This window comes from Epargyreus clarus, unplaced genomic scaffold (assembly GCF_041222505.1).
Source record: "Epargyreus clarus isolate Ecla_fem2 unplaced genomic scaffold, WU_Ecla_fem_2.2 ptg000002l, whole genome shotgun sequence".
Lineage (NCBI taxonomy): Eukaryota > Metazoa > Arthropoda > Insecta > Lepidoptera > Hesperiidae > Epargyreus > Epargyreus clarus.
In genome coordinates, this window is record NW_027332210.1 from 3660465 (window position 1) to 3675801 (window position 15337).

At 35.6% G+C, this 15337-nt stretch overlaps 1 protein-coding gene across 1 annotated transcript in view; it reads right to left on the bottom strand.

Moving 5' to 3' along the window:
• mino (glycerol-3-phosphate acyltransferase mino) overlaps window positions 1–15337 on the bottom strand; it is a 61118-nt gene that overhangs the window by 13852 nt on the left and 31929 nt on the right. The window contains exon 5 of the mRNA XM_073078190.1: window positions 2785–2949. Coding sequence (XP_072934291.1) covers window positions 2785–2949 — 165 coding nt within the window. The remainder of the gene's footprint in view (window positions 1–2784; window positions 2950–15337) is intronic.

Below are 15337 nucleotides of genomic sequence, written 5' to 3' on the forward strand. Positions count from 1 at the left end.
ATTCCGTTACATACCATAGATTAGTAAAGATTACTCACTCCTAACAAGAAAATGTACCCAGTTTTGAGAATTGAAATAGTTGCATAAAAAAGTTTTGCCACGTCTCCGTGCTAAAATGTCCCTAAAATATTTGAAATAATTATTTACATAGTATGTAAATTACGCAGTATTAGTTATTTATTAGTAATTTTTCTCTAAAAATATTTTTATTTGTTAAGAATTCAAAAAAAGAACTAATAAGCCATTTGTGGCTTCATTCAATTTCAAGGCGGCGAAGTATCTTTACTAATCTATGTTACATACAAGTCAGGCTAATAAAGGCGAGGTAATAAGTAATTATTAGCCGTATAAAAAAGCCATTTGGATTGTGAGGTGTGTCAAATAATAACACATACCTACATACATACAGTAGAAAAACATTACACTCCACAGTCGGGTAATCACAGTAAAAAACTATTTGTAAATCTAATTAAATTATTTTGTGAATAAGGTACGTAATATGGTAATACATGGCTGTTACACATTTTTGTTGAGTCACTTATTCTGCTAATGAGTGGCTTAATAAGTATTCATTATAATTATAATACAAATTTAAAGTAACTAAATGTTATGTATTACCGTATTATGTCCACAGTTATTTATTTATTTAGTTGCACCAAAAAGCTTATAACTTTTTGACATAACGTCAGCTTATTTTGGAAACTTTTGAACAATACCTTTCCTGAACAACAGGTCATTTCTTTTGGCTAATTTTTTACCCCCAAAATTAAAAACAGCCAACAGAAACATAAATTCATGATCTAAATTGAAATACGATTTCGTCCTTAATTAGAATACAATAACCAATCGACCTTTGATGTAACATTCAATTATATTAGGTAAGTACCTTATTGCACTAAGCTTTTGTGAAAAACTCAATGTTGTTGTAGAAATGTCATAATTATAAACGCTAAACCACGATAAACGATAAATACGATAGCTAGTGGTAAGAAACTCGACCTCTCAATCGCGGGTCCAAGGTTCGATTCCCAGGCACGCCCCTCTGATTTTCCAAGTTATTCAGGTTAAGTATATGTTTTTTCTGGGTTCTCAAGGATCTACCCATCCACAGTTGACCAGCGATAATATCACTCATTATCAGAAGGAAGAGTGTGATAATTGTCTCTATATTATTTATCCTAGGCGTGCAACCCCTAAGGTGTAGCAACGTATATGTGGCAGACCTAATTTTTATTTAATCTCTTGGATTTTTACAGATTCCTTGGGCTACTACAAGCCGCTTATCATCAGGTTTACTGCATGTAGCTACTTTATTATAAAAAAAAATCAATTAGAACTTTTCCTTTTGTGACTCCCTCTCTTCACCATTACATAATCTAAAAATACCTTAATAAAATGAATATTCGCCGAGTACTACTGGAAACGGAAATACTAATCCGGGTCAAAAGTTTGCATTTTTACATAATAATTAAATAAACTAGATACGCAGATGAACTGAAGGTTGACGTGGCGTGTTTCTAAAGGTTGCTAAAATTTTTATATGATTATAGAGATGGTAATGTTCTCGGTTTCTGCGTAAGGTGAGAAGGGTATATCTTATTCATTGGTACACCCTGGAGCCCAAACGGTTCGATCGATTTTAACACTTGAGCTGGTGTCCTTTTCATAATAACTCTCTCGTTATTTAGATTTTTTCTATCTTAGACGTGTATGATTTTAGAGAAAGTAGTGATAGTAAGGTTAGAACCTCGGTCTTTCGTCTCGGAAAGTCCGAGGTTTAAATTCCACGTCAACTCTGATTTTTCGAATGTCTCCGGAGTCGAACCACGAAAAGTTCTATCTCACCTTTAAATTTAAATTTAATTAACATTCCTTATTCCTTTACATTACTATTAATGCTATTGTATGCTATCAGCAAAATATGTAATTAGTGCCTACTAACATTACACTAAATATAGGTACGTACATAGTACATAGGTTTAGTATTTCGTGACTGTTCGAAATACTAATAGAAATAAAATGAATAAATTCAGAATTGGACTTTTCAACATTACACTACCCAATTCGGACATTCACAATTTTCATAATTAAGGACGGATACCTTTAACCCATTGCTATCCCCATATTATTATGTACTGCTGGACACGGGCTTCTCCTTAAAATAAGAAGAGTTCACCTTGCTGGCCAAGTGAAAATTGGTGAATTTTACAATTTTATAATATAGAAGCATAGATTAGTAAAGATTACTCACTCCTAACAAGAAAATGTACCCAGTTTTGAGAATTGAAATAGTTGCGTAAAAAAGTTTTGTCACGTCTCCGTGCTAAAATATCCCTAAAATATTTGAAATAATTATTTATTTATTATGTAAATTGCGCAGTATTTAGTAGTAAATTTTCTCTAAATATGTTTTTATTTGTCAAGAATTAAAAAAAAAGAACTTACTAATAAGCCATTTGTGGCTTCATTCAATTTCAAGGCGGCGAAGTATCTTTACTAATCTATGTATAGAAGTAGAAAACGAGCATATATCTGATGGTAACTGCCGCCCATGGATATCTGTAATCAACCCCAGCTAACATTCCTACCTGAGGATGGCCACAGATGCGTTATTGCCCCTTGATTATAGACGTCTATGGACGGCTGTAGCCAGTAATCATCAGGTGGACTGCATGCTCGTCAGCTATAGGGGTAGCTAGCTGACGAGCATGCAGGGGTAGCTAGCTATTATAGAAAAATAATATGTATTTATCAACCGTATATGTATATTACTTAAACACTTACGCTCGGCACAACATCCTTATAATCGTACTTGATGAGGTGGAAGCACTGGGCCAGGTCGCACAGGTAGCGGGAGACCACGCCACCGTTAGCGAAGGTTTGCCTGCCGATGTCCAGGATGTTGATCACCGCGCCACTGCTGGATGACTTCGGGTCCTGCCACGACTCCTGCAACAAGGGGTAACGGTGATATTAACAAAAGGAATAATAATAGCGTTAATGTTAAGAGCAAAGTTTCAACTATTGCACTATTATTTCAAAAAGTGCTACATACTTAAATTTGGATGTTTTTGAAATAATTGGTCCACTGTAAGGCGAATTAGCATACGGTTGCGTACCATCAAATGTCACTCACGATTAAATAGATGGACCCTGTGACGGACAGACAGCGGATTAGTATACTCGAGGATCCGAGGATAGGACTACCTTCACCGAATTGGTTAATAGATGGCATTTTTTTAGTCGACCCTTTTGCAATATATTTTTTGACTTATTTGATTTGCAATAAAAAACGTTTCATCCATTAACCAGTTCGGTGCAGGTCGACCTATATTGGGATCTTGGGTCAGTAATAAGGTCCAGTTTTTACTGTTTATATGAAATTCCCGAATTATGACTTTATATGTTGATAGATCAATTTTAAAAAAATAATACCGAGGGGCACGATTGATCTATATAAGATTGTACGAAACGGATATTATTATTGAACATTTTATTTTAAATATGTACTAATATTGCACCCCTAAGATTAACACGTAATTATCGCACGGATATACAAAAGATTACGGTTGTCATGTGAAATTAAGCACTGTGATTGCAAATCGATGCGAATCCGACATTATATTCGAGTATAAATTAGGATTTCTCAGATAACATGTATTTATATTATATTATTAACGACGTCGTATACTAACGATCCGCGTGGCAGAGCAGTCACTGTATGCAGTCGGTTCAGAGGTCGATCCCCGGCCAGGCAAATATCTAAAATTTGGATTTAAATTTCTATTCTATGTGTTTGTGTCATCTTTGCGTGTATCTATAGCACGGCACAGTTAAAAAGTATTATTTATTTAATATAAATATTGATTTAAAATTGATCACATCTTAAAATTAACTTGATAATTGACAATTCTTAGAGGTAAAATGATTGTCATAAGAAATACAAGAACTTGGCAGTTTATTTTACATATTTTTGAATATGCAATTTAGTTTGACGTATTTATCCTCATAATTGGTTAATATTCAAATGCCTTTAAATAAGCTTACAATTAAAATAATTATGTAGCATTTTGTATTGAATAAACTGTACAATTTAACAAAAACGTCAAGACGTCGGCAAATTAGTTGGTACGTTAATTAGAATTAAATTAATTAACGGCTACCATTTTTATATAAGAAACTTTATATGTAAATAAAATAATACGATGTCAATGTAATGTTTTAAATGGGTAACACTATCTCTCTATATTTATACTAGTAAATAAAACTGGTGTGGCGTTTGTAATTTCAGAATAATTCATATTTTCTAAGAACGTAAGTATTTGGACTATAACAAAACTATGTTTATATGTACGAGCAAATCTTGGAAAGGTCTACTGATTTACATGGAAATCAATAATGGACATCACTTTTTGGGAGCTAATTCGTAATGCCTGGTATACGAAAATCTGTTTTCGTAACCAACTACCGATCGATAGATTATAAATCGATGTTTCAAAGTCGATAGTTCGATACACACTTGCTAGCTACCAAACCAATCAGTCGAAGGCATCGATCATCAAGGCTCCACGAAGGTTTAATCATGGATAGATTGCCGATCGTTGGTGCATCCGTCGAACAGTTCAAAATAACGTAATTGATGACGACACAATCGAATCGACTGATTGATTGGTATATGGGCAGAACCGTACCCTTAGGCAGAAATAGGTGTATCGATAGAGTTACGACAGTCGATCTTCTCCTACTCTACCTGGTAGCAGTAATATATTGATATCTCAGACCACCTCACGGTACACTATGATCGAAATCATTTAAATGAAAAAGTTCTACCGATATGCTCAATGACAGTATGTATTATGTTTTCAATGAGTTAATGTACCAACGTACTCTCAATCAGCCCACGCAATGTGGAAACTTTACAATGGAAACAAGCGTAATGTTTTATTATACGCGATAACATTTATCGTTTCGCAATATATACAATGCTTCAGTTATTGTAACGTATCTACTTTAGGTATTGTGATGATTTCGAAAAGTGGTAGAACTTCATGGTTCTACTCCAGCCGTACCACCGCAACACCTCGTTCTCCCTTATAACTGTAGTTTATAGCGCTATGTTCTATTTTGAAAGGTGCGATAAGGAAAAGATACTTAAACAACAAGTTCTAACTTAGTCTGCAAAGACAGCAACTTATACAGATACAGCCATCCTTTGGGAGTACTCCAATCCCATCTGGGATTGACTTCGATCAACAATACCAACATTTGATCAACAATTGTTAACGTTGATTGAAAGGGGTTGAATATAAAAAGACAGTTCTATTAATTTCAAATCCGAAAAAATCACGAACCTTCAACTTGTAAAACTAAAACAACTTATTTAGTGCAACCTCTAACAACGCCGTGCCAAACGTTGTTTTCGCGTAAAACTTTTAACATGTGAACTAATACAATATTTACAAACATGTATGTGTGTTCCGCTCAGGCCATCGGCTGTGTTACCAAACTGGTTACATTAAGTCATCGCTCCAGGGGCAAGGTTTGACGCCGAGGTCGGCAAGTGTGGAGATGCAAAAAATATCGTAACGGTATTCGCCTGTTTCAAGGCTGCGCGCTTTAAGTTTTGTGATAGGTACCTACTTAGAGCGTTTACAATCATGTGTTAGTCTAATAGTCTAGTGGTTAAAACGCGGCTCGACTTGTCCCACGTTCAAATTCCAGGCACGCACCTCTGATTTAAAGTGATGTGCGTATTAGATTTAAATTATCACTTGCTTTAACGATGAAGGAAAACATCACGAAGAAGCCTGTATACCTAAAAGATATTAAATAAAAGTTTTCAAGCGAATGTGAAATCTACCAATTCGTATTTGGCTTGGTCGTTCTGAGAGGAGACGTAAGACGTGAGTGGTAGTCAAATTAATTCGTTGGATCAGTGGTACACCGTCTCCAATATCATAATTATTATCTACATAAAAATAAATGAAACCAAACACTCACTCTCATGTATGTCAAGATATTACAAAAAGTTGTAATTACTTGCGCGTAATTTGGTAAAATTTAATTAACAAACACGAACTGAGTTTCGGCTCTTGGCATTGACGATTTTCAACGCGTAATTAATAGTAATTTATTAAGACAAGTTAGTAAATATTATGTATATTTATGTATAACTAAAACGACCTTACAGGTTATTAAAGTTACCTTATAAGTTATAGTATGTTTTTCGATCCTTTTGAGCCACTAAAAGGCTTATTTGAATGTACAATCTTCGTTATTAAAAACTTTGTTGTACATACATATTTGTAATAATTATTTTTTAATTAATGGAAAATACTCATATATAAATGTGATGTTTGTTTCAATTTATTGAATACGTAATGTATTTTGTAGTACTGGAGCATAAATATACCGTATTTTAAGTACAAAAGAGCGAATATGCAAAATTTTCCGGAAACCTATGCTAATTCTTTTCTGCCAGGGTACCAAACGGAGCTTGTTGTTCACTCGATCCATAATAAACCCAAATTTAAAATCGTATCTAAAGTCAGTTAGAGATACGCTGCTTATTTTGATAGTTGCTATCCATAAGAACTGAGAACCAAGTGCCTCATGCCTAAATGTCTCAATATTACCTGATTCGACGACACTCAAACATTACAACAAGCATTACAACGCATGCATCAAGGTGTACGCATCAAAACACCGTGCATGATATTGAGCATGACAGATGGCATATGCACACGACATTTAGCACGCAAATGAGCACACAATCGATGTATTGAGCGGTGGGAGCGCGGGGTCGACGCACCGCGGCGCGAGCGGCTATGGTTGCCAACTGCACTGTCATTTATAATTATCAAACTATAGGCGCCGTTTATATATATACAATAATTATTTATAATATACAAGTGGGAAACGAGCATGCAGTCCATCTGATAGTAAATGGCTACTATTCCCATGGATTTGTAATCAATACATCAGATTAGATTCCTACCTGAGATTGGTCTTCTGTGGCCATTTCAACCGGCTACCTCTGAGGATTAAGTTGGAATACGAAATTGTAATCAACCTACTACGCCTACATTATTTAGATAACTCTGATAGATCCAAATGGAATGTTGAAGTTTCGTACTATTGAAAGCGACACTAGCGCCACATGAGTTCAATATTGCGTGGTTATTGAATGAACTAATTGAAATTGTGTAAATCCGTTATCACCCAAATTCTTTACTCTTGACACGATTTTCACACGTGTATAAAATTGGCTTCGATTAGAATTCACACAATAGCAAAAGTGCAGATGTCATTCGTCTAAATCGGGGGAGTGACAGGCTAAAATTTAAAACAACCGGACATTTTAATACTATTTCACAAGTTATTTTCTAAAAAATACTCATCCATAGACACATTGGCAGCCCTACAAGCGGCCGCTACCGTTGGTCCGCCGCGATCACGCCACCTGGCGCTTTGTGTATATATTTGGAATACAAAGCGACGCGACGCATCGTTGATACGAGAGGTGGAGCTGAACACATGTGTGATAGACATCGGCTTTATCTTATAGTCAACACTGATAAGGATCAACATCTTCCTTCCCACTGCTGGGCACGGGTTTCCTCTCTGATTGAGAAGGTTTAGGCAAATAGTCCACCGCGCTGGCCAAGTGCTTATTATTGGTAGACTTCACATACCTTCGAAAACTTTTTTTTCAGAGGCCGAGTTTCTTAACCACTGCTTCACTGCTAGCACTCATAAAGATTTTACTAACAAACGAGAGTGCAAGGGTAAAAACGAAACCCTAAACAAGCCTCCGCTGTCTATTCGTCTGTCACTGGCCTCTATTTATTGAACGGTAATAGATATACACTTGACACATACAAAGAATAATACCCAAACACCCACACCTGGAACAGAAATCTAAACTTATAATTTAGCCTACCCTGGGTTTGAACCTGGAATCCACTGTATATCGCCACACACTATTCACGTACACGTATTCTTAATACGACAATAAATTCGACTTCCCGTCGCTAACCTAAGTAGCAAAAACTTATACGAGATATACATCACATAAATGAAACATTTTAATTAAATTCATAATTACTTCAAATCTTTATTTTTTGTTTAAATGTTAATACGCAGATTCAATTGTGACTGCAAACAATTTGTATACGTATAATACCTTTACACACACTATATGTAATATATAGGATTGAAAAGGTTGATGGTCTTTTTTTTACGAGGGGGAAACCTTCAAAAGTTACCCTATGCCGTGGGAGCGACACGAGGTTATGTGGGATTCTTACTGCACTAAAAGCCCCCGGGAAAAAAAGACAAAAACTCCTAAGACTAAAAGACTCCGGGATCTCCAAAGAAACGCAACCGGAGTCCTCTTAGCGCGTTGCCCCATCGGGCTCCGCCCAGGCGAGCTTGACGCTCGCCACACCGTTTGGTGTGTACGACGGTTCGAGCTCCCACTCTTCACGGTTGATGGCCTAGCAACTTAGGTACTTGAATTACAAATAGAAAAAACTTAAATAAGAAACATAGATATTTCAATAAAATCTTATGCTCCAATTCAAAAATTATATATTAAAATATATTACTGCAGACCACAGACATAAGTATCGTTTACATTATCTTTTTAGATACATGTCTCTGGTCTGAGCTAGATAAGCACATAACTTGAAGAACTCAGAGATGCCTTGGATTTGAACCTCGGTCCCCGCGATTGAGAGACGGAGTTTCAACCATTATATCACTAGGTTAAAGTTTTATTAAGTTACGAGCTTTTGCCCACGGCTTCGCTCGCGTTACGAAGTAATATTATTAACTAAGAAGATTTTATAAACTTTCATCCCCTATTTTATCCCCTTGGGGGTAGAATTGATGAAAAACCTTTCATAGCGGATGCCTACGTCATAACATCTACCTGCATGCCAAATTTCAGCCCGATCCGTCCAGTGGTTTGGGCTGTGCGTTGATAGATCACTGTCAGTCAGTCACCTTTGAGTTATATACATATATTTAGATTTCTATCCGATTATTGTCCTGTAAATTATGAAAGATCCCCCGATGGGTCTATATTAGGGAGATAGGGGCCTGTTAGCGTGAATGCACCCGTATCCGTCCTTTTAACGGGCCAGTTAAATACAGAGACTACCTTTTATTATCTCATTTTTGTCATTCAATAGAGAAGAGATGAAAATAAAGTGGATAATTGAAAACATGTTCCGAGAAAATTTAGTTTTTTTTACAAATTTTGTTTTTTTTTTTTAATTTAATTTGCCTTTTAGATTCGTATATAAGTAAGAGTCAAATTTTACAACTGAATTTTAAACCAGTTTACCTCATATGATTGTGCTGAAATTTTGCATACACGTGTGGTTTACATGACAATGCATGATTAGTAAAGTTATTTTAGAATAACCACTACGTCTACCATATTGGAATTAGATTATCATATTGGATTGAGACAGACGAAAAAACATATTGGATTGAAATACAAGAAAAGAAAGATTGGATTTAGATACACGAAAAGAAAGATATTGGATTTACATAGATGAAAAAAAAAACAGATTCGATTTAGATCCCATATGGTGGACGTTAAGTTAGGGCCAATTATCTTTTATGCACCCCACTGATATGAGTATCAGAAGATATTGTCAAAATCCTTATAGCCTGATCATAAGAGTAATGTAGATTTATTCCGAAAGAGTTGAAAATTGGGTTTCCTCCCATGCATGGAAATAAAAAGTCTGCAAAAAATCACTAGGACTGCAAATTGACGGCGGAAAGCATTCATATTAATCGTTTACTATAGCTTATATATATTAAATAATTATTATTATAAATTACGAAAGTGTAAACATACGATACCTACAGGTATACTTACATACTTTAAGAGCATACATTAAATACATTACTTCAAGAATATTAACGTAGGTATTAACCAAAATAAATGACCTGAACATTGGTGTTTAAACTTTGTACACATGAAGGATAAGTTATTCTCTTTTTGGGTCGTTAGTGACTTTGCTTTTAATTCAAAGTAGGTACTTGGTTAATACAGCTAATTAAGGTATGACTGTTAATTGCACAATTTCATCGTAATTTAATGTTTTGAAAATGTATGACAACATCAATTTATTTACGTTGAACTGTACATGTACGGACTAATACCGTACATATATATAATAATTGTTTTGTCATCATTTTGTGTCCCGCGCGCGGTCGTCATAAGCAATTTACCTCAGTACGCAATTAACTGTCTACCGCGACGCGTGTACTCTATCTATATTGTATTGCCATAATCTCATTGAATGTGAATCAATAAATCATAGCAAAGTAACTAGCCTTTTCATTATAGCAGCTAGCCTTTACAGTATGTGTTTCATAAAATGACGTTTAACGCATTCTGACAGAAAGACTAACAGCCGGGCACCCGGTTTAAAAGTTGAACGAATACTCGGTATCCGGGCAAACTGCTATCCGTATCATCTATAGTATGCGTAGTAGAATTTTTTGTAGTTTTCAGGGTTCCATACTCAAAGGTAAAAACGGAATCCTATCACGAAGACTACGCTGTTTGTTTGTCTATCCGTCTGCCACAGGGCTATATCTCTGGAACTGTAATAGATAGACACTTGATTTTTTTACAAATAACGTATAACGGTGGCCGCTATATTAACAAATTTTATTATTAAACTAGTGGTGACATATATAAAACAGAAAATTGGTCTTACCAACTCCCAAACCCTCGTGGGCTCTTGGACAACAATTCTGCTAAAGATCATCACTTGATCAAATGCATAGCTTCCGATTTTATAACTACTTACGAATTAAAAATTAATTAAAAAAACCTTTTCTCACGGACTAAATTGTGTATCTAAACCATTCTCAAGCAACCCTTGAACACACACAACAAATTTCATCAAAATCAGTCCAGTCGTTTGGAAGTTCAGTGACATACACACGCACATAAGATATATATATATAAGATATAAAATACTCGTAAAATGAACATTGCGTGGTACGGAGGCCTTCGTATGCAAGTTTCAATACTTAACACGCCTTTATTAGCTTGAATTGTATGTATGTATGTATGTATGTATGTATGTCATTGTATGAATGTGCATTTTACTGCTGGTCATAACTATTCTATCATAGATAATTGTCAATACAATGATTGTAACATTTATAATATCAAGCACCCCACGCTTTTTACTCTGAATTGAAAGTGAAACTCTTTACTCTTAAACATTATTTTCTAGTTTATAGATCGATTAGCAATAAAAGCGTGTTTTTTCAGTTTTTTAAACTATTATTTATTTGAACTCGGATCCAAAGTACGTCAATAGATCAATGTCTATTTAATAAAAATAGCTTTAGTTTTCAGAATGCAATGTTCCATGCAAAGCAAATTGTACTCTAGGCATTAATAAAGATGTTGGTTTGGACAAGTGTTCAGTATTGACTCAGCTACGAAGTCGTCCAGCTCTGGCGACTCCAGCCTTGTTTTAGTAACAGTTTTCACTACTATACATTTATGAGCAAGTTTCTTAATTCTTATATCTTATATATAAAATTCTCGTGTCACAATGTTAGTTACCGTACTCCTCCGAAACGGCTTTACCGATTTACACCAAATTTTATATGCGTATTCAGTAGTTCTAAGAATCGGCTACTGTCTATTTTTCATACCCCCAAGTGATAAGGGTTGTTCACCCTTAACATTTTTTTATTTATATGGGAACACAACGTTTGCCGGGTCAGCTAGTAATTTATATAAAATATGTATGTCATATTAAAGGTAGTCGAATTCTTATTTAACGCCCACCACTGTCTACTTGCGCTGTACTGTTTTTTAAGAACGATGTTTTTATATGATAATAATCTATGAATACTCATAGCAAGTAGAAACGTGTGAACGTATGACTGATCGGGAATACCTAAGTCTTAAATCCTATTTGTATATCTATATATTTGTACAACAGTTCGAGGGCTGTAAGTGACCACTTCACGTCAATAATACTCAAAATCTTATCGTTATAAGTACTATATTTTATATAATATATTACATATATTATATATCTTTACGTCCCGTCCATGAAGTTTCAAATTCAAATTAAATTCAAATTCAACTCTCATTTACTCAAAAGTGAACCATAAATAACACTTTTTGAAAGTCAACAAACTACCACAGCTTCGGAAGGTGTTTCGCTATGAAGAAGAAGCGGCGAAAGAAAACATTTGTTGAAGGATTTGCAGTAACCTCACAAGCTGACACTCGCAGCGCAAAGTAATAAAACCACAACATAATATTATTAACCTAAAATAATACAAAAACAAAAGACAATCATACACCTACACAACATACGTAAGACCTCTCTCTACGATACATTACGATTGTCACGCCATGTGTGTGACGCATGGGGTGTTGGTATGCGAAGTATTCCATAGAGATGGCACTACGACAGTGTTATCGAACGGAAATATAGGAAATCGGTAGAGTCGCCCATTAAAATTATCGGTATATGATACAATAATAATACTATATTCAATTTTGGAGAAACTTATTTTTCCTTGACATACCCATATTTCACGGATTATTTCGTCGTGACAAGCTTTTTTCTCGCTGATACTTGACTATCTATCGATACTGACTTCATCCCAAAATAGTCGTAAATTACCAGGAATGTCTCAATTTGTTTACTTCTTAAAATTCGTCACTTTGCATCAAAAATCGGTAAATAAATCGGGATAATTTACATCCTCTAAAGTCGTGGAAAATTAAATGCATTTCGGTATTTTGGTAGGACAGGGCCAAAATCGATAGAAATACCGAAAAATCGGTAGGTTCGAGTACACTACACTACGGTCTATTTGCGGATATTTGCCAGTGTTTGTTTCCTAGGCCAACACCGACCGTCGTATGGAAAAATCAATTCATTTTGGTATTTCGGTAGGACAGGGCCAAAATCGGTAGGTTCGAGTACACTGCACTACTGTCTATTTGCGGATAGTTGCTAGTGTTTGTTTACTAGGCCGACACCGACCGTCGTATGGAAAAATCAATTCATTTTGGTATTTCGGTAGGACAGGGCCAAAATCGGTAGGTCCGAGTACACTGCACTACGGTCTATTTGCGGATAGTTGCCAGTGTTTGTTTACTAGGCCGACACCGACGGTCGTATGGAAAAATCAATTCATTTTGGTATTTCGGTAGGACAGGGCCAAAATCGGTAGGTCCGAGTACACTGCACTACGGTCTATTTGCGGAGAGTTGCCAGTGTTTGTTTACTAGGCCGACACCGACGGTCGTATGGAAAAATCAATTCATTTTGGTATTTCGGTAGGACAGGGCCAAAATCGGTAGGTCCGAGTACACTGCACTACGGTCTATTTGCGGATAGTTGCCAGTGTTTGTTTACTAGGCCGACACCGACGGTCGTATGGAAAAATCAATTCATTTTGGTATTTCGGTAGGACAGGGCCAAAATCGGTAGGTCCGAGTACACTGCACTACGGTCTATTTGCGGATAGTTGCCAGTGTTTGTTTACTAGGCCGACACCGCACCGTCGCATCGGATTCATCTTGTTTATATCATTATATCCCCCTACTTTGTACAAGCGGCGCTCTATGATACTATTTATAGTCGTCACACGCCAATACTGATTCATTTTGTTTCTATATTGATAACGGTTATTTTATTATTTGATACGATTTTGGTAAGGAAATTTCGATTGTCGGTCAGTTGTAAGGAAATCTTGTTCTCCGTTGCCATAATGCTGTTTCTCTTTCTTAAAAATGTTTGTAACATATTTGTCTCATTACTCATTCTCATCATCATCAATTTTCAGATTGCGATATTTCAGTTTTAGTTCATTTTATAATCGACAGAATTTTAATCACGTTCAGAAAAAAAAACGTTAAAAATGTCTAAGATTATTTTTATGATTCGACAAGTGCTACTTTGAAACTATACTTTAAAATTTTAGGAGTAATCAGTAATAAAACCATCCAAATCCATTCATAAAATCCCGTACAGAAAAACCCTAACCGACCAAAAAAAGAAACTTAATTTCACAATGAGAATCATTCTACAACAGATAGACATATCATCTATAGACATCGTAGAGGAAAAGCAACACCTGAACAGCTACAACCGCCACGCCAAGGTGTCCACCGGACGCTCCGAGCTCGGAATACAGACGAGCGACCGCGACCCGCCCTTGTCAATTGACACTCCATTGAAACAACGATGAACACATCATTCACTACGGTTAAGTAGCTTACTTTGATGTGTTCGCTCGTATCGTACGTACGCGTATCACAGAACCAGAGAATGGTAGGAATGAGGAATTTAGAGGAATAAGAATAGGAGGAAATTAGACGAATAAGGACAGACCTAGGAAACACTAGAAATATCGGTCAAATGATCTAGGAAATAAATGAAGCCCATTTTTTTAATTTGGAAGGAATACAAAATTATATAGCAATGATTGTTTGATTTGTGTAAAAGTAAAATAAGCCATAAGTAATAAATACTAACCATAACGCTCGATAAAGAGGTAGGTATTAATATAGATGATACCAAAGATCCAATTTTGACAACAAAAATGAACAACAACATTGAAAATAGACACTGCACAAACAATTCTCCTGAACAGATATCTGTGTATAGGGCTACACTTGGATATTGTCTAGTTGGTGATTTGATGTTGTTTACATAAATTATAAAGTAGGACAATGATTCCATAATCTTAAAAGATACAAGTATTGTATTGAATTCAAATAGAGAAAAAACTAAATTAAATGACTCATTTGCAGAAGTAACCAGTAAATAGAGAAACAATACATTGGAATTACAAAATGCGTTCCAAGAGTAAGGTTACCATGATGCATAATTACAAGGAAGTACCGAATGGCTCTACGAGACCAATAAAAGCAGGGTCGAGCGAGTATTGATGAGAGGTGATCCAGGGCCGAATAACCAACCACGTAGTCTATGTTATGCATGCATTTGCAAATGTTAATGGCCAACAGCCGTTACCATAAAATTACGTAATATTGCATTTGTGTCAAAAGTGGTTTGTAAAATTAGCAAAAAAAAATTTAAATTTGATACGGTAGATTCTCATGAATGCTACAATACTCATGAGTATTGGAAGACCGTGATAACGGGCTTAAGAATAATGTTTGTTTTTGGAACTGGAAATTGTTTTGTTTATTTATTATTGATGTGAAACATCTATAGCCGCACGTATAACCGATTTCTGGCGTGGCGACGCGTCGCCACGCTATACGATAGTGTATACATATACAGTCTAT